Source organism: Leptinotarsa decemlineata, unplaced genomic scaffold (genome assembly GCF_025532065.1).
Source record: "Leptinotarsa decemlineata unplaced genomic scaffold, Ldec_3_MD MMD2_tig00026328_RagTag_RagTag, whole genome shotgun sequence".
Classification (NCBI taxonomy): Eukaryota; Metazoa; Arthropoda; class Insecta; order Coleoptera; family Chrysomelidae; genus Leptinotarsa; species Leptinotarsa decemlineata.
In genome coordinates this window covers 18,327,879-18,346,612 of record NW_027412688.1, presented here as the reverse complement: position 1 = coordinate 18,346,612, position 18,734 = coordinate 18,327,879, and the positions used below count along the sequence as shown (strand labels likewise).

At 34.9% G+C, this 18,734-nt stretch overlaps 1 protein-coding gene across 1 annotated transcript in view; it reads left to right on the top strand.

The window, feature by feature from the left end:
- LOC111507433 (lachesin) overlaps positions 1–18,734 on the top strand; it is a 386,435-nt gene that overhangs the window by 356,516 nt on the left and 11,185 nt on the right. Inside the window, 3 exon segments of the mRNA XM_074181994.1 lie at positions 3,638–3,759; positions 8,689–8,839; positions 8,895–8,992. Coding sequence (XP_074038095.1) covers positions 3,638–3,759; positions 8,689–8,839; positions 8,895–8,992 — 371 coding nt within the window.

Here is an 18,734-nt window from a genome sequence, read left to right as displayed (position 1 = left end):
TCGTCTAACGTTCTATGAAGGATATTATAGACTCAACTGTTCCTGGTAGTTCACTCTAAAATATTCATGTTACCATATAGTTACCAACATTTTTATTATTATTTTCATTCATTTTATTGAGCTGAAACGAAAACTCATCCATCATAAATTTTCAATATTCAAAGATACCAATTCACGGCAAATCGTAAGATCTTTGTTAATTTTTTTATATAACCAAAGTTAACATGCTCTGAAACTACATCAAAATTGCAGCTTTATATGAATCAAAAACTAATATGTACGGTTTAGGTGTCCCAATCGGTTTTGATTTATGAATATCACCAGAGGATGTTTTTATGTATCCTATCGGGTTGTTTTCAAGCGATTTTTAATTGCTGTTGTCTGTGATACTGGCTGCAATTACGCCCGGCATGATGAATGGTATGCTTTTCAATCTCATTTGGTTGTTTGTTTGGCATTCCGTTCAACAAACCTGTTTAATTTTGATGAACATGGCTGATCAAATAACGATACCGAAAGAGAAAAAATTAAAATTTGATCGGGATGTGATTTGGATGTGTTCAAAGGCATTGGTTATGTTTATCAATGACAAATACGTCTACAGTTATCTGAATGAAATTCACGTTGACAATATAAACGAACAAATGATTTGAAATTATTCTTTGAAATATCCCACATATAATAATTATACCTCTGTCAATGGCAAAAGTTTCTCCAAGAAAGTTAATTTCTCTCCTCAAAATGTTACACATTAGAATTTGGCAAATGCGTACTGCCCAATTACTTCCCTGGCTAACTCCACTACGTGCTTCGAATTGTATCGGACAGACATATGTTTAATGGAGCAAATTCAATTCAAATACAACTTGATATCACCAGTAGTTACTATTTGAATTACACGACTCTACTATTTTCGTATTTGTCTAATTTACTTCGTTTGTAATCGCTGCGGTGTCTGACGCTAAACTGACTTCTGAAACTACAACAATAGGTATCAAGTAATTTGAAGATATTATCACCTATTACGGGGTCAATTCCAATGCTAGTTTACTATAATTTCATTAGGAACTTCCATCTACAATGGACCAAAACCAACCTGCTCACTCAGTGGCGTAGGCGTCTGAACTCTAAAGAAAAGGAATGATATATAAAATAAAGGGGCGCCACCCGTTTAATACGGTTTTGTGAAACTTACATAAACGGGAAAACAATATAATCGACAATTATAAATAACAACCGATCATAAATAATCAACAAATAATGTCCTATGAAAAAATTTGATTTATTTGATATTATTTGTCCAATACAAGTTGATAACTGGTGAATATTTGCATATCGTTCATATATAAATCTCCAAATATAACTATAATTGGCTCACAAAACGAAACTCTTATTATTATAAGAAAATTTGGTCTCATATATTCATGTGATGGTAAAATTTATATAAGTTATGAATAGCCGGCACTGGTATTCTTAGTTTTTGCAGTATCGTACCAGCAATCCCAGCGGCAGAAACAGATAAACAATGGAGAAATACTCGCTTACCGGACGTATCCTTTTTGTACCATTGTTAAAAAAAGGCAAAATAGTCCCCACGAATACCGATCCTACGACAAAACTTCGATTCTTAGCTCGGCAGGATTTGAAGCGTCTTTCTGTTCCACACAGGCAGTCTACCTACATATTGTTTCCCAATAAATCTAAAGTGACTTGTAGTGCATTCAAGGAAATGAAAACTGAAAAAATGGGTTTCCAAGAATGATAAGTAGAGTTCAGTGCCCAAATCCATGAAAAGGATTGGTACCAATTGGAACATCAGACTAATTCCTATTATGATGATTTATATCTGCAATAATCCTCAAATCCTCAAAACCAAGTCGCTGATCTCCAGTATACTAAATTACTGAGTGGATGTCCTATTTTCGCCGTGCACCATGAATTCCAAAATGCATGGTACTAGTGATCAAAAAATCTATTAAAAAAAACTATATTTGCTCGAAGGATCCGAGGAGACAAGACACAACGCTTGACCGTTTCTCTGTCTTTGTTGAATTCACACCTTTCATTCGAAGGGATAGGGTAGGAATAGCGTGGATAAACCCACGTTTCCAGTTCAAAATTCAGCTTGTGTCTGTAGACTCAATACAAACAGAGTAATAGCTTGTTAAAGGTAGATTTGTATTCATCAAACGCCTTAACTGAAAGTTCCAACATGAAGTAATCAAAAAACAATGCATGATTCAGAAAAAAAATCGTGAAATCTTTTCTAAAGTGTTGGAGAAACTTTCATTTTTGTTTCTTGAGAAATTCCCTCACATTAAAACTATGCGAGTTATGACGGAAATAATATTGGTCCCTTATTTGTATCAGCGACAAAAAAATTTAGAAAGCACCCTGTAATTACTACCCCAATTGAAAATAATCGTTTCACTCTACAATACATTTTATTCATGTTCTTGTAATATACTCTAGGAGTTTGGCTACTTCAAATTACTCAGCTTTTAATAAAATTGAACTGGAAGTAAAGAAGAGCATTTTCATATTTTCACAAAAAATTGCCATCTCTTCGAAATGAATCATAAACTCCCAATTGAACGTAAAGTATAACTATAATGTGTATTTATTAAAACTCCAGTCTATAAATTTGAGTTATTCTGAAAGAAATACAGTTTTTTGCTAAATTATACATTTGAGGCATCGAGTATAAACTCGAATTTAATAAATTAAGGTACCTGCTTTTCATTTCAAATTTTGCCAATGAGCCCAAAGTAGATAGCTCTCTCTAGGGCTATGAAGCCTAAATTAACAAGACAATAGTCGATGACTGAAAGTTACAGTACTCATAAAAGGGTATTTTGATCCTAAGCTGTCAACAACGGAAGAATCCATCAATATAGTTATTTCCATAATATCTAAATTCAGAAGTTTTTTATCAATATTTGTTTATATAATGAACTAGCAACCCGTCCCTGCTTCGTACGGCTATCAGAGCATATATGCCTACATTTTTATTCTCACTGTCAGTACCAGTTACTGGTGCATCAAACTATTCCACAATATTTCTTATTCAACAGTAGGTAATGACAACACTTAGTTAGGTATTAGATAATCGATTGAATCTGGTAAAACAGATTTTGAATAAATAATTAGGTACAAACAATTTTATCTCTAGCAAACAGGTAAAATATTGGCATTCAATATCAAAATTAATGAGATAGATGATCAATTCTGACTAAAACAAGTAGATTACACAATCAATACAAAATTATTTCTAGAAAAAAATCAATATGTGAATATGTTAATTAATGACATTTCATGAAAACAAGTTTAATAACGGTGAATGAATGACTTCCTGTAAGAAAAAATTATATCTTATTGCAATTTAATAATTTCACCTGATGAATTGAATTTGCATTGTTAGAAAAAGTTTCAAAAATTTCACTGAACATTCACTAAGACGTCCTATAGATATGTCCTATGATTAATGATTTTCGAGAAAAAACTATCTTATCTTTGGTGGTTCATTTGACCTTAGTAGAAATTTATAATAATTGAAATAAAATGATATATGGTTACTTTATGAGTCGTGAAACCACAGGTTGAATCAATATGTAACTGATTTTTTGTTTCGTTTCAGTGCCTCCCAGTCTTCAGATTCTTCCTCCAAATGGACAAGTAGTTACAAGAAAAGGAGGTCCAGTATCGTTTGAGTGCAAAACAAATGGAAATCCCACACCTACTGTTCAATGGTCAAAAAAGGTAAGATTTCGTATTCAAACAACTTGGTTGATGTGAGCCTGTTCAGAAAGATTTATTTTGAAAATATAAAAACTCAAATGGTGTTAAATAACAAAAAGCCAAGATATATCTCCTTACAGAGACGTCATATATGGGACTAAATATATGATTATCAAAGATAAACAAGGCGGTCCATCGCGAAGCTAAAGCTTCGACATCGATCGGCATATACTGATTGTTCAAATATCTCATCCTACCTGAAATGATTCAATTATGGATGGAGTAATCAGTTTCCCACAGATTATCCAGTTTGAAATTCCGCCCAGCACGGTTTTGAGACTAGTTTCCTGAAAAGTATCACATTTGCAAATGATACCGCCCATTTTGTCCCGTAATTACGTTTGAAAAGTCCAAAAAAGTGTTAAAAAAGTGTGAAAATAGCTACAGATTACCTAATCTCCAAAATTATTACAAATAACTTTGAAATAATAAATGCCCCTAGTTCTTTACAAGTTACCTATCAGATCCACCATCATATGACGAGTCAACTATCACCATCAAGGACAAACTGTAGAAACATCATCAGCGGCCATCATGAATTACATGGGAATTGTCATTGATTATCATTAAAAATGGATATTTAAGAAACACCTCATTGTGAGATTTTCACTGAAAAGTTTCACAAAAACGCAACACGTGTTTCGATGTGTAACGTCGATTCCACATATCTGAAATGGAATCAGCAAATAGATTATCTAATGGAAATTCAGGGCGAATAATTGATAATGTTCTAACGGTACCAATTTGTTCCACAAGGTATAATCATTCGTAAACGCCAGAATAACAATTTTCAAGCACCCGTAGGTCCCTCTCTCCTTTTCGTTTGTAAACTGGTGGGCCATGAGATTACAGATTCAAACTCTTGTTGTTTACTTTCATTAAATTAATAGACAGTACCTTTCCAATTGTTATTGAAGTACTTTCAATGTAGATGGAGTGCGATGTACCACCCTGCTCCAATCTATAAATATCCCTTTCAAACTCTTTTAAGTATATTTTGGCATCCTATTGGCGAAATCTTGCACATTTCAAATTTTTTTATAGAACCGATCCCTATGAAAATATATTTTCATACTTGCAACACACCTAGTATTCAAGGTCATAATTAAAGATCAACTACCGTATCCCTGAAGGAATTGATATTTCATTTCATATTATATTTTGAATATCTTAGCGGAATTGTCTCTGAGAGGAAATATTCCCCATAGTATTCATCCCTGCTTTTTCAATCGTTCAGTAGATTGTTCCAGTTTGAAAATGCATTTAAATGATTTGGATATTCAGAAACAGCTCTATTCGATTGCCCATTGGTTCATCACACCTGTCCATGACGTATGGTCATGCGCTGGAATTCATATTATTCCGTTTCAATATGATGATCCGAAGGATTCCATTTTTGAGGTTGCTTTGTGAATGTTCGAAGAAGACCCGCCTGGAAAATTTGTTTATAGAAACATCTCTTTGAGGATTATTTCCGTGGGTCTTCACTTAGTGAAAACAGTGCCTAGTTTTGCTTGCTTGGGTATATCATTTGATGTAAATTGGCCTTTCACTCTCTTTGGAGGATAAAAGAACTTCACGACCTGTTATCGTTTCATAACTTTCTTCAGTTGGTGTTCACCATACAATCGGTTGACAATTTACTGGAAAAATTGAAGACATTGCACAAAAGATTGTGAAATAAAATTCCGATTGGGATTTTTGGAAAACACTTCCGAAACTTGAAGGGTTTTATGGGGCAGTGCGGAAGCTGCATTTTTCTTTCATTTGGAACATCCGTTAGCCGAATCTGAATGAGAGCTGTTCACTCAATAGTGGGACAATTATAGAAGAAGGACTTTGTTTTTTTTTCCCTGAATTCAGTGAAGTCAGGGGCTTCAACCTTGAGTTTGGCACGGATATATCAAGCCACGCAAGTAGACAGTGAATGATTCGTCGCTTTTTTTTTAATATTTCTTTTCTCGCCACTTGCCATAATACCTTTATATATAGACAATATATTGTACAAAGGGGTAGAAATTTGTTTCATACTGATGATTTTATTTTATGTTTGACATACGTGATACGCGCCTTTCGCTCTGGATCCAAAGCTAGCGGCTGTTTAATTTTGGGGTTATTTATGGTTTCTTTTGGTTATCTTGAAACCTACATTAATTTTACCACAATTGATTGTGACTAATAATATTTCAACTCCAAATACAAATTGTATATACATAAATATTATTTATTGATATGAATTTATATACTGAAAAATAATATGATGTTTTCGTGAAGTATTCATAATAAACCAGATCATTATGTAATTTTTTTCTCTTATTGATGATAATTCAGTCCATTATGCCAATTTTTTTGTGACAGATGTGCTTAAGTTCATTTGATAATTCAGGAACAGGGTTCAGACAAGCATTCGGAAGGGGTAAATTACCTGGCGCCCACAATTAAAATTTAACTTGCATATTTTCCCTCACTCCCGTCTTCACTCAGTTAGCCGGAGCCGAATTCTTGGGCTGTCACAGTGACTACCCAACACCGTAGCGTGATCGAGCGTTACAATTTAAAATGCCTAAAATGATATTATGATTTTCCACTGCAGGAAAATATCTGTTAAGCAATTGTACAATCCCACACCATATAAGGAATCATTGCTTGAAGGAGTGCATTGGATACACAAATGCCAGATCATCAGAAATAGTAACTCTCTCAAGGCATTTCCATAGTTGGATACAGAAATATTAGCCTTCCAAAAAGTTATTGAAGAAATGATTTCATATTATTAAAAGTAAAAACCTATGAATACGATAACAGACATCGATGATGTATTACAGATATATTACACAATATTATAATTTCAACTTTCACATTAATTTCTTTAAATACACCCCACATTTCCTTCACAAAGCCGTTTTCAAAACCGATTTGAATAGAACTAACAAGGAAGTTATACAAGACAAATTGTCTGCACATTTTTCCTTCTACATAGTCAAGATTCGTGTCCCTTGAAGACACGACAACCGCCATTATGATCAAAATGAAACTAAAATTGTCTTATGCAAAATCAGATTCTGAAAATGAGATCAAATTATCATGTATAACCGAGAGAAAAAATACATAAGAAATGCACAAAATGATCTTGTGATCACTTCATAAACAAAAAAACATTCTGTAACGAATTAAAGAATTAACTGTCTTAAACAAATTCATTTTTAACAATATTTCACTATCATAACTAACTTATATTCAACACTTAGCAACTAACGCTTAATTTGTCTTCACTGTTCGAATTCTTCGTTTAACCGCTCGATTCGCTTTCTGAATACAGACTCAATCTCTGGACGGGAAGCAGGGCTTATATATAGGTAACGATCTCCAGATTTATCTAGTGGTCTCTGTACTCGCCTAGTATTTTCCCGGCAGACTGCTTCTTTCGTGGTGATGTTTACTCGCTGGCTGAGATATCGGTCAAGGCTGGCTTCTGATTCCTTACAATGTATTCAATTTTAGTCACAATGTGTCTGCCTAGGAACGTAACCTGTATGTTAACAACTGTTTCTATATGATACTTCCACGGCGAGGACAAAACATTTTTATACACTTTCATACGATTTTGTAGGTACACACGTTCCTACAAAGTCATAGGTTTACATGAGAGGCAAGGATAAATTGTTTTCACCTGAACTTGAGCATACCATATGCACCTCTCCGAAATAGTTTTAACATTCTGACTCCCAACTCGAAGAATTTGTTCCTGTAGTTGTTTTCAGACTTTGTCTGCGGGTGGCGCAGTAGTAAATCGTACTGAATCAGATAGGACTTATGACCAGTTGAAATTAACTTTGTTTGTTCTGGATATTCAAACGGTTCCCTCCGTCTGAAGTAACCCTTCCGGTACTGAATAGGAGCTAGTACTCTGAAATCTATCTATCGGGAGTCGTACGGACGAAAATAATTGATTTCAGCTTTTCATATATATATAGGAAGTTGATTGTGATGAATCTTCAGTTGCACAGGTGCCTGATGGTTTTACTGCAGCTCTCTGCGCGACATTAGCGCTGGGTTAGTTGTTTTTCCGTCGGGTATCTGCCACAAGTACCTATATATACAAAATCTTAGGTTCACATGAGAGGCAAGGGTTAAGGTGTTTTCACCTAAACTTGAGCATGTCATATGCACATCTTCGGAAAATATTCATTTATTTTCAAGTTTCAGTCTCAAGTTCTATTCATATATATATTCTCCTCAGAAATAATTACCTACCAAGCAGCATCGTCTTATAGGAAACGGATACTAGTGGCTACTAAGAAGTCAATAATGAGGCGAGCGAGGAGTATCACAGAAAATTTCTGCTTATTTCTAGAGCCTCCACGTATAGTAGATAACCTATCAACATTTGATCTGGTGGAATTCGTCTGGAAAGATATTTATCTCAACATCAACGAATATTTCTCTATTCCATAAAATCATCTACCGATGACATGCTTGAATTCTTGCTATAAGTGGTTTACCGGCATCTTATATGCACGAATAGTTTTTTTCTGTTGATCCACTATTTTATCGGACATATGAGCAAAGTCGGTCAAAGAGAGTTGTGACTGTTTGCAAGAAGAACCTGCTCATCGATGGATGTATAACGCAGTACTCATTGCAGTATAAGCGTAGTTTCTCTATGGCCTGGATCAAACATTGCAACGCATTTGATACAACATGAGCTAGCTTATCGTGAACTCGCCCAGATACCTTTCGATACCCTACCGAATAGTGAGATGCCTCGAGCAACTATTACAGACTCACTTCACCATAACAGCTAGTCAAACTGGAGGCAAATGGAGTGGTTCACTTTTATCTTTTGGTTATTTATATATTTGTTGTTTTGTTTAAATACTTTTTTTTCAGGATGGACTGTTACCTTCAGGTCATCAAGTTGAAACTGGTTATCTTTTGAATCTAAATGAAGTTCAAAGACAAGACGGTGGCATTTACCAGTGCACTGCTTCAAACGGAATCGGCCAGCCTGTCACTGGTGAGATGAAGCTTCATGTTCTATGTTAGTATCCGCGACAAAACCTATGAACTTGTAAGTGTAACTCACTGTTTTCCAGATCCTCCTGAAGTTAGCGTTATAAGGTCGTGGGTAAATTCAGGAGAAGGCCTAGAAGCTAAGCTGGACTGCGTAGTTCATGCGGATCCCCCCGCTGAGGTGAGCAAACAAATGTTACCTTACAGGATCAATAACCACAATGACAATGTATGTTATATCCCAAGTTTTCCGAGCCTCCAGATGCACGTTATGTCAATAAAATGGATATTTTGTCAATGAATAGTGTAATGAATAGTGACTCATTAAAAACGAACCGCAAGGCAAAACTGCACTTTATACAAAAATGCTAAAACATTTTGAGTTTGTTTTTAGAGAATACAAGTTTTGAACCAAGAACTTTCGCAAAACCTTCAACCTAAAAGTGAGGTTATCATCCTCAATTTTTTTTAATAAAGATTGAAATCATTTTCACTTTTGATGCCAACGTTCATTGAGAACTAAAGTCGCTGGGTTTCAAAATTTAACAGCATAGCCCCAACAGGTTAGTCAATTTTATTACGTACTAGACAGATCAGTAAGAGCAGCGTGGAACTATTCAGATTCACTTGCTAGTATTTAATATTTTATATTACAAGCAACGTTGATTTTGCTTGGCTTGAGCGAAATATTTTTTTATTAACTTCCTGAATCAAAATATTGAGTAGATGTTAACCCGAAGACGATTGTAGATACTAACAATCGAAACGTCGTGAACTAACGTGACTTGGAATCTCTCCACTTTTTATTTTTATTTTCTTTTTTCATTTCTTGTATTTTATTTCACTATTATTTCTTTTCAGGTTCATTTTGGTTGATATAATTGTTATTTTCTGCTATTCATTTTCAATTCTTCTTTTTTAGTTGTTTCAGGGATTTCAAATAATTTTATATAGTAGACAATGGAAGTCCGAACTAGTGAAATTCGAAATAGTAGTGTAATACCAATTTTATATTTATACAATATAAAATTTTTCAAAACAAGGATGGCACAAAATTCTATGAAGAAGAATCTGTAATAAAATGGACTTTCAAGTAGGCCTTATCGAGTAGGTACTCCAATTTTTGAGCCGAAATATTTATCTCTATTGAGTCGGCAATGGAGTTGAAATTTCTCAGAAAAAAAATTAATCTCTCGGCTCAGATGATAATAATCGACCTGTTTATATCTAAAATCAACCCAATATAGAGAACACTTTTTTTAATATGTTTGTTTATAAATGCACTTTTTTAACACTATTAGTCGTGTTACAACCAATTTTTTATGGCTTACATCCACTTCACCGTAGAGAAAATGCAAGTTTCATCAATAATAATTCAATTATTTTCAAAATTTGAACTATAACGTATGCGTGTGATGACCTGGGTTATTGATACCAGCTGCTGGAGAGGCGTTGAAGGAAAAATATCTCTAGGAAAAATATTCTAGTGCATATAAGAAAGAATCAAAATATTTGATACTAAATTGGCCCCATGCTACAAATCCTTGGCAAAAATCGAAAAACTGATAATAAGACTTCCAGGCCGTCCGATACGAGCTAACTGAAAATTACGAAATAAAAAAGTCAAAGCGACTTCAAAAACTCAAAAGTATGAAATTATATTTCTATATAAATACGAAATTAATTAACAAAACGAAATCAGAAGTAGATACGAAACAAATGAGAGTCTACAATTTTTTTTGAGTTCATTACTCACTTGAGAAAGGTATCTATTGAATATTGAATTATGGCTTGATAACTTTACTGGCACTGACCTCAAAATTCCAACTTGTTTTTTTAAGGACAAAACACAAGCACTACAGGAAATCCTTAAGGCGCTCAAAGAGCGATGACTGTGCGGGAGTAGCGATTCACCGGAGATTATATCCCTTTCGAAAAACGTTGGCACCCACTATTTCATCTATACAGGGTGTTTCAAATTCGATCCTCACCATTGGGATCTCGGGAAGTATAAGAAATACGAAGATGGTTGAATTGGGGGAAAGTTGCGCATTCACCTGACTTACAATATGCCGTTGAGAAAGTTCTGAAATTTCGAGTATATCCGGAGATATCCTAAAAAAACAGAAATTTCTGAAAATGGTTTTTATTTTTTCTGGCTTTATTTTTCTGAGAGATTCGAAAATAAATTCCCCATTGCCACTTTCTACCTGCTACATAATGTTTTTTTTCAGATTTGCTATTGGACGCTTCGTCTTCCGGCCACCATCATCAACTTTATTTTTTCTTATGGGAGCTACATTGGATTCTTTCTGTTTTGAATAGAACCAGATTTTACATTTTCAATGATGTATCATAAGTTATCATTCTTTTTCGAAAAATTGGAGATATTAAAAAAAAATTATTGTCATCATAATAGGCTTTCACTTCGATATTTGTAAATTTGAGTTTCAATTTATTTCACTCAATGACATTTTGTTGCTGTACAAGTCATTGAATTTTTGGCGAAAAATAGCTTTCATGAATGAAGAAAAGAAAGATATGATACAAAATTATGACAAATACGATAGAAACAATGTTAGGACATCGGAAATGTATTTAAACTTGTATCACGAAAGACGACAACCACATCGAACTCTGTTCAAGTTATTGGATCAAAATCTCACCGAATTTGGTTCGATTAAAAAGCCAATGAAGAAATACGGAGACAGAATCAACAATCAAAATTTGATAAATGAGGTGTGTATGAGGTAAATTAAACATTGTGTCCTTTTCAATGAAAATAGAACTTTGAACAAATAACAACAATTAACTAAAATGTAAAGGACAAAAGTAAATCACAATAAATGCTCAAAATGCTGGCCTTGTTCATGATAACACAACTGTGCCCTTCTTCGAATATTATTCACTGCACGATTAATTTGCCTCCTCCTCAATCTTCCAAACTCTCTAACAATGCTGTGTTGAAGGTCCCAACATTTTGATATTCCCTCTGAACATAAACTCTATTTTTCAGTTTAACCCAAAGAATGTATCCATAACACTTGAGTCTGGAGAACGTGCTGGCCACCTCACCGGCCTATTATTTCCTATCCATTTATCAATAAATATTTCAGTCAAGTAATCAGATACTCGTCTAGTAGTATCATGTTGAAACCAGATGTTGTTATAGTTAGCCAAAAGTAGATCATCCAAATAGTCTTCGAAAATTGACATTAAAAACTGGTGGTAGGTTTCTCCCTCCATTCAGAATTCCGTCAAATAAATGAGGACCCGAAATTCTATCTTTGTAATTTCCTGCCCACACGTTAATACTAAATCGCACTTGAGGTGGAATTTCTCGGAACTGCCTGAGGTTGTTTATACTCCAAATGTTTTCGTTATTTCAGTTGAATATCCCACAATTCGTGAAAGTACTTTCATATGACCAAATTACATTTTCCAGGGAAACAAGAAAATCAGGTCTTCTTATTAAACAATTACAAAATTCTAATCGCCTTTCGGGATCACCTGGATACAATTTTTGAGATATGTGTATTTCGTAACATTTCAAAGCGCTTTTTTGAGATGTCTCCAAGCACTTGTATGACAAATATTCATTTCGGAGGAAATTTTACATGTTCATGTTTATCTGCAAATTATTAATTTTTATTGAAAAGGACACAATGTCCAACTTACCTCATACATACCAACCTCCTTTATCAAATTTTCTTCAGTTTCCTGGTCCATTCTGCCTTCGTATTTTTTCCACGGCTTTTCAAATGAACCAAACTCGGAGAGATTTCGATCCAATAAATTGAACATAGTTCGATGTGGTTGTAGTTTTTCAGGATACAAGTTTAAATACATTTCTAATGTCCTAACACTGTTTCTATCGTATTTGTAATAAATTTGTATCATATCTCTTTTTTCTTCATTCGTGAAAGCCATTTTTCGCCAAAAATGTCATTGAGTATAACAAATTGGAAGTCAAATTTAGAAACATCAAAGTCAAAGACTATTATGATAAGAATAAATTTTTCTCAATATCTCCAATTTTTCGGCAAAGAATGATAACTTATGATATATCATTGAAAATGTAAAATCTGGTTCAATTCAAAACAGAAAGAATCGAATGTAGCTCCCATAATAAAAAATAATGTTGATGATGGCGACCGGAAGACGAAATGTCGGATAGCAAATCTGAAAACATCATTATGTAGCAGGTAAAAAGTGACAATGTGGGAGTGCAATTGATTTTCGAATCCTTCGAAAAATGAAGCCAGAGAAAAATAAAAATCATTTCCGAAATTTCTGTTTTTCCGAATATACTCGGAATTTCAGAACTTTCTCAACGGCATATTGTTAGTCAGGTAAATGCGCAGCTTTGCCCCAATTCAACCGTCTTCGTATCTCTCATAGTTTTCGGGATCCCAATGGCAAGGATCGAATTTGAAACACCCTGTATATAAAAAAATGACATTTCATAATTTTGATTCAATTTATTCCTTAAGCCAATCCAATTATTTCAATTAATTTTTGTCTCTGAACTTCCGAAGAAAAATATTTGGAAAACACGGATAGTAATTATAATTTTCAGAAAGTTTTTGGCTTTCTACTACTCCATCTTGATACAAAAAAGAAGAATGAGGGAGTTTTCCAAAGAAAGGAAGGAAGTAACTCTATACATGGATGTGTAGATCATGCAAAGAAGTAACTTTCAGACACTCCTAAAAAATATAACCCTTTCAATTCATATAATTTTTATTTTTGCTTTATTTTTTCTCACTTAAAAAGGTAATGTTTTTGTATCCATCATCAGTCCATTGTTCAGAAATTCTCGAGTTTTGTATTTGAAACTGTCCTCATCTCGAAACTGTTACATATGTAAATATTTCTCGACACAAACCCAATTTGCAGTCCACAGAGCTCAGTTAATGTTCTGAAATTTCCTGATATTCCAATTAGTATAAAAGAGATATAGACAGTAACTGATATTGCTCAGAAAATGGAAGAGTAATGCAATTAAAAGCTTGGAGATTAAACGTTAAAGAAGATTGGAGATGTAATTGCCCTGAAATGTTGGAAGGTTCAAGATATGCGCTCGAAGTCTTAATGCCAAATTGCAATTTCCATTTCATTTCGGGTATATCATAATTATTTCCTACGAAATGACAGGAGAAGATATTCGGTGAAATGAGAGAGATTGCATGGTTTTCAAGATGTCTGGATCTAGTGAAGATTATTTTAAACTTCTTTTCATTGAATTATACTGAGCGTGATTATAATTGAATGGCCCTGATGTCAATCGGGCTAAAATTTGATTTGTGGTTATTTCAGAGATATATTTTTCAACTCGCTTCTCTTTCATTATGAATATCTATGGAAAATCTAAGCACGTAAATATAATGAAAATCTGTTTCACCAATGACAACTATTAAGTAAATGTAAGTGAAATTTTATTCCGGTAACAATCAGAAGAGTCTGCTTGAAATGATAATTAATGAAAAAATGAAAAATATTCTACGAAATTGAATGATCCAATTATTTTTTTGACATCTGTTTTTTATTATCTCTGAGAAAACAATATACATGAGGAATTTTTGTTTCATCTATACCATTTATCTGAAAAAAAAATGTATTGAGGAATCGGAAAAAATAATGTCGATACCCACATATCAAAATACAAATTTGTTGTTATGCTATGTCAAAACTTCAGGTATGATTGAAGTATTCTGTAGTTTTTGGAAAAGACAGTTTTTAGCTTTCTACTACTCCATCTGATACAAAGAAAAGGATGAGAGAATCTTCCAAAGAAAGGAAGGAAGTAATCAATTTGAAAATAAGTAACTCTATACGTGGATGTGTAGATCATGCAAAGAAGTAACTTTCAGACACAAACTAAAAGAAAGTCCTCCTGAAACAGCTACTTTCATACAAACATTGAATTACACGAAAGAAAGAAATTCTTTCGAAACAAATACTTCTATATGAACACTGAATTATACAGAAGATACTTTTCTCTACTCAGTTTGTATATCAAACATTTGTTGTGGAATAAGAATCAGATATCATTCACATGAGTTCTACTTTGAATGAATGGTAATAAATTGTACTCACATGGAACACTGTCACCCTCACTGGTATACACCGATGTTTCATCGTAATGACATTCATTCACCTATTTGATTTAATCCCAGCCAAGAGGAATCTTATTTGAATTGAAGGGCCAAAAACTTTCTTTCCCAAAAATTAATCACTTCTAAAAATATAACCCCTTCAATTCAAATAAGATTCCTCTTGGCTGGGATTAAATCAAATAGGTGAATGAATGTCATTACGATGAAACATCGGTGTATACCAGTAAGGGTGACAGTGTTCCATGTGAGTACAATTTATTACCATTCATTCAAATGTTTGATGTACAAACTGGGTAGAGAAAAGTATCTTCTGTATAATTAAGTGTTCATATAGAAGTATTTGTTTCGAAAGAAATTTTTTCTTTCGTGTAATTCAATGATTGTATGAAAGTAGCTGTTTCAGGAGGACTTTCTTTCAGTTTGTGTCTGAAAGTTACTTCTTCGCATGATCTACACATCCACGTATAGAGTTACTTATTTTCAAATTGATTACTTCCTTCCTTTCTTTGGAAGATTCTCTCATCCTTTTTTTTGTATCAGATGGGGTAGTAGAAAGCCAAAAACTTTCTTTCCCAAAAATTAATTACTCCTAAAAATATAACCCCTTCACTTCAAATATGCTGTAGTCTTCTATACTTGTTTGCTTGCCATAGGTTGAGTTGTCACACCCTGTAATAATTTAATTCAATTGGTTGAATGGAAAAAAGCGCTTGCCTTACCGCTCTTCGGGTGCGAACTGCTGCGAACTCTTCCTTTTAGTAGGTCATTTTCTTTAGCGTTTTTTTTTTAATTTAGTTTGAATCTATCAATAAAATCATTCATTATTATTTTTTATGCGTTGGTCAGGCCCTACCCCACGGAGCCCCGTTACATTCGGGAATGCGCGCCAGCATTATCAACCAACGACCACTCTCCACACCGTGGAGTAAGTCTGAGAATCATGTGCCCAGAGCAAGCGCAGTTAGCCAAGAATGAGAGCCTTCTGCATCTGTTCGACTAAGATTTCTGTCTCAATGCGGCAGGCCGGTATGATTTTAAGATTCGAGGACTCCAATAATCAGAACAACCATCTTGACAGAGTGGTCTGGATAAAGTCTGCGGGGTTCGAAGAGAAAATCTCGATATTTTATCCATTTTTCCTCCTCTTTTCGGACGATATTCGTCTCGTCAGGAGATGAAAACTCCACGACAAATATCGTTTTGCTCTGGTGGTCGAGAAGGACTACATCAGGCTTATTAACTTGTATGAGCTTGAGGGCGGGGAACGAATAGTTCCAATAAATTCGGTACTTCTCGTTCCTCACAACGGTTTCAATATCTCCCGGAGCGTAGGGTAATACCGGTGTCCCGTCAATGTCGTAGATGGTAATATAGCACTCTTAGAGCCGCGTTATGTCGATGGATATAGGCCGAGACCGCATATCCTGGACATGATAGCAAGTGCATTAGGGTCTCGGGCGCCTCGCGGCAGGTCCCGCACCTTGTGTCAGGAACCTCTATACCCATCACGCGACTGTGATAGACTAAGGTGTTGAAGACACCATCCAGGCAAGCCATGATGAACCCTCAGTTTACGACTTCAGGCCACTCGACCTGAGGAAAGTAAAAGTCAGGCGCTTTGATAAGCCAAGGTCTCCAATGTTATCGAAGAAGCGCAAACTATATGCTCAGGCAGGCCGTTCCAGTATAAGAAAAACACGATTGCACAGAAAATATTGGCGACACAGTCTTAAGAATCTTCCTCTCACTATTTTGAATGGATGTTCAGTCTTTCATCACGACTCCACACAAAAAAAGTCCAAATTCACTGAGTAGTGTTGGGGAGACAACTTGGTGATACGCCTTTGGTTTGTTTGAATGTTGAAGGTTATGTTTCTTGGTGAATTTCATCAGTTCGGACTTCCATTGTCTAATATGATATAAAATCCCTGAAAGAATCAATAAAGTTTAAATGAATAGCTGAAAAATAACTATTATATTGAGCAAAAAAGCTGAAATGAAATTACAATAAAATAAAATACAAGCTACAATCGAAAATTGAACAATTAAAAAGAAATGAAAAATTGAAAGATTCCAAGACAAGTTACTTCACGACGTTTTGATTGTTAGTATCCACAATCGTCTTCGGGTGATGACTTGTATTTTATATTGTCGTAATTTCATTTCAGGTTTTCTTGTTTCATATAATTGTTATTTTTCAGCTATTCATTTTGATGTTATTGATTCTTTCAGGGATTTCAAATCATTTTATATCATGGAAGACCGAACTAAAGAAATACATACGTCTTTGGTTTTGGTCAAGCGCATATGTCTTTGGCAAACTAATACAGCATATTCAAGGATTGGTCTGATGAATATTTCGTAAATTTTGGATAACAGTGCGGAAGACAATTTTTAAAAGAAACAGTTGTCATGTAAGATATGCGGTTTAGTTTTTTATAGTTTTCCGAATGTCTGTTTTCTATTTCAGATCATGGCCTATAATAATAATAATAACTAACACACTTGGCCTTTGGTGAGTTGCGACACCACTTACCCGAGCAACTGGTGAAAACCGGACCGGTAGCCCAGGCGCACCCGGGAAGGAGAACTCTATTCTCCCTCCGGTGCGGCCGTGGGTCCACAGGGCTCACCACCAGGTGGACCCAACACTTGGTTCCCAATAATCAAGGCAGAGGCCCCCACAATCGACCCGCTCGGAGGTGTCAGAGGCAAGGTGGTGGGGCCCATAACGATGATTTGCCCACCGACGACAACCCTGTGACCATGAGAGAGCAGGAATCGGAGCATTTCTCCTTAGGGCAGCTGCCCGAGCAGCTGATGAACTCGGTATAGTTTTCGACTCTGAACGAGGTGACCACAACTCTGTCACCGATTTGGAACCCGTTCAGCAAAAAGCTCAGATAAAAACCGCAGAGATCACCCTACTTCTGCGAAGACACAAGGATAAGCCACTGCATGGGGTCTTCTTCAATAACATTGGAGACCTAGGCTTATCAAAGCGCCTGACGTTTGCTTTTCTCAGGTCCAATATGGGGATAAATCAATGATTGAACTAATTTCAGATTTGTTTCTTAAGAAAGCTGGAAATTGAACTTGTATAGGGATTTCAGTTCAAAAAAGCAAGTTTTGTAAATGTGTTCAACGTGCTCGTTGAACGAGAGAGTGTTATCGATATATACACCTAAATTTTTTGCTGAATTCACCCAATCAATCGGTTGATTGTCAAGAAAAAGATAGAAATTTGTTTCAACTTCATTTCTTTGTAGGTCAGATACCAAACATGGGGCTACTGTTTCATTTGGATTTATTCAAATGTCATGATTTTTGGAAAATAGAAATGTATTTTCTAAATCTAAGTTCATCCTGGTGATACAACGGTAAATATTATTAGATTGACTTGACAGATATAATTGAAAATCATCAGCATATAAATGTACGTCGCACTGGGATAACGTGGCAGGAAGTCAAATGAAAAGAGAGAACATCAATGGACCTAGAATGCTACCTTGTGGTACACCAGAAGAAGTTTCCTGAAGAGATGAGCGTAATTGATCATTATCCAGTATAACCCGTTGAGCCCTTCCTGTGAGATAGCTTCTCACCCAATCTAAAGACTCTATAACACTAAGTTCTTTTTGTTGCTTTACGGGTTTCAGTGGAACGCTCTTAATATAAATATAGATTTTCTGGGTTTTTAAAAGCAAGATGAAGAACACAACACTTTTACTCATTGAGAGCCAGGAGTCATTTTTGGCACCGCTTTTCTACTCGCTGAAGGTCGTTGGTCATTGTATTTCTATC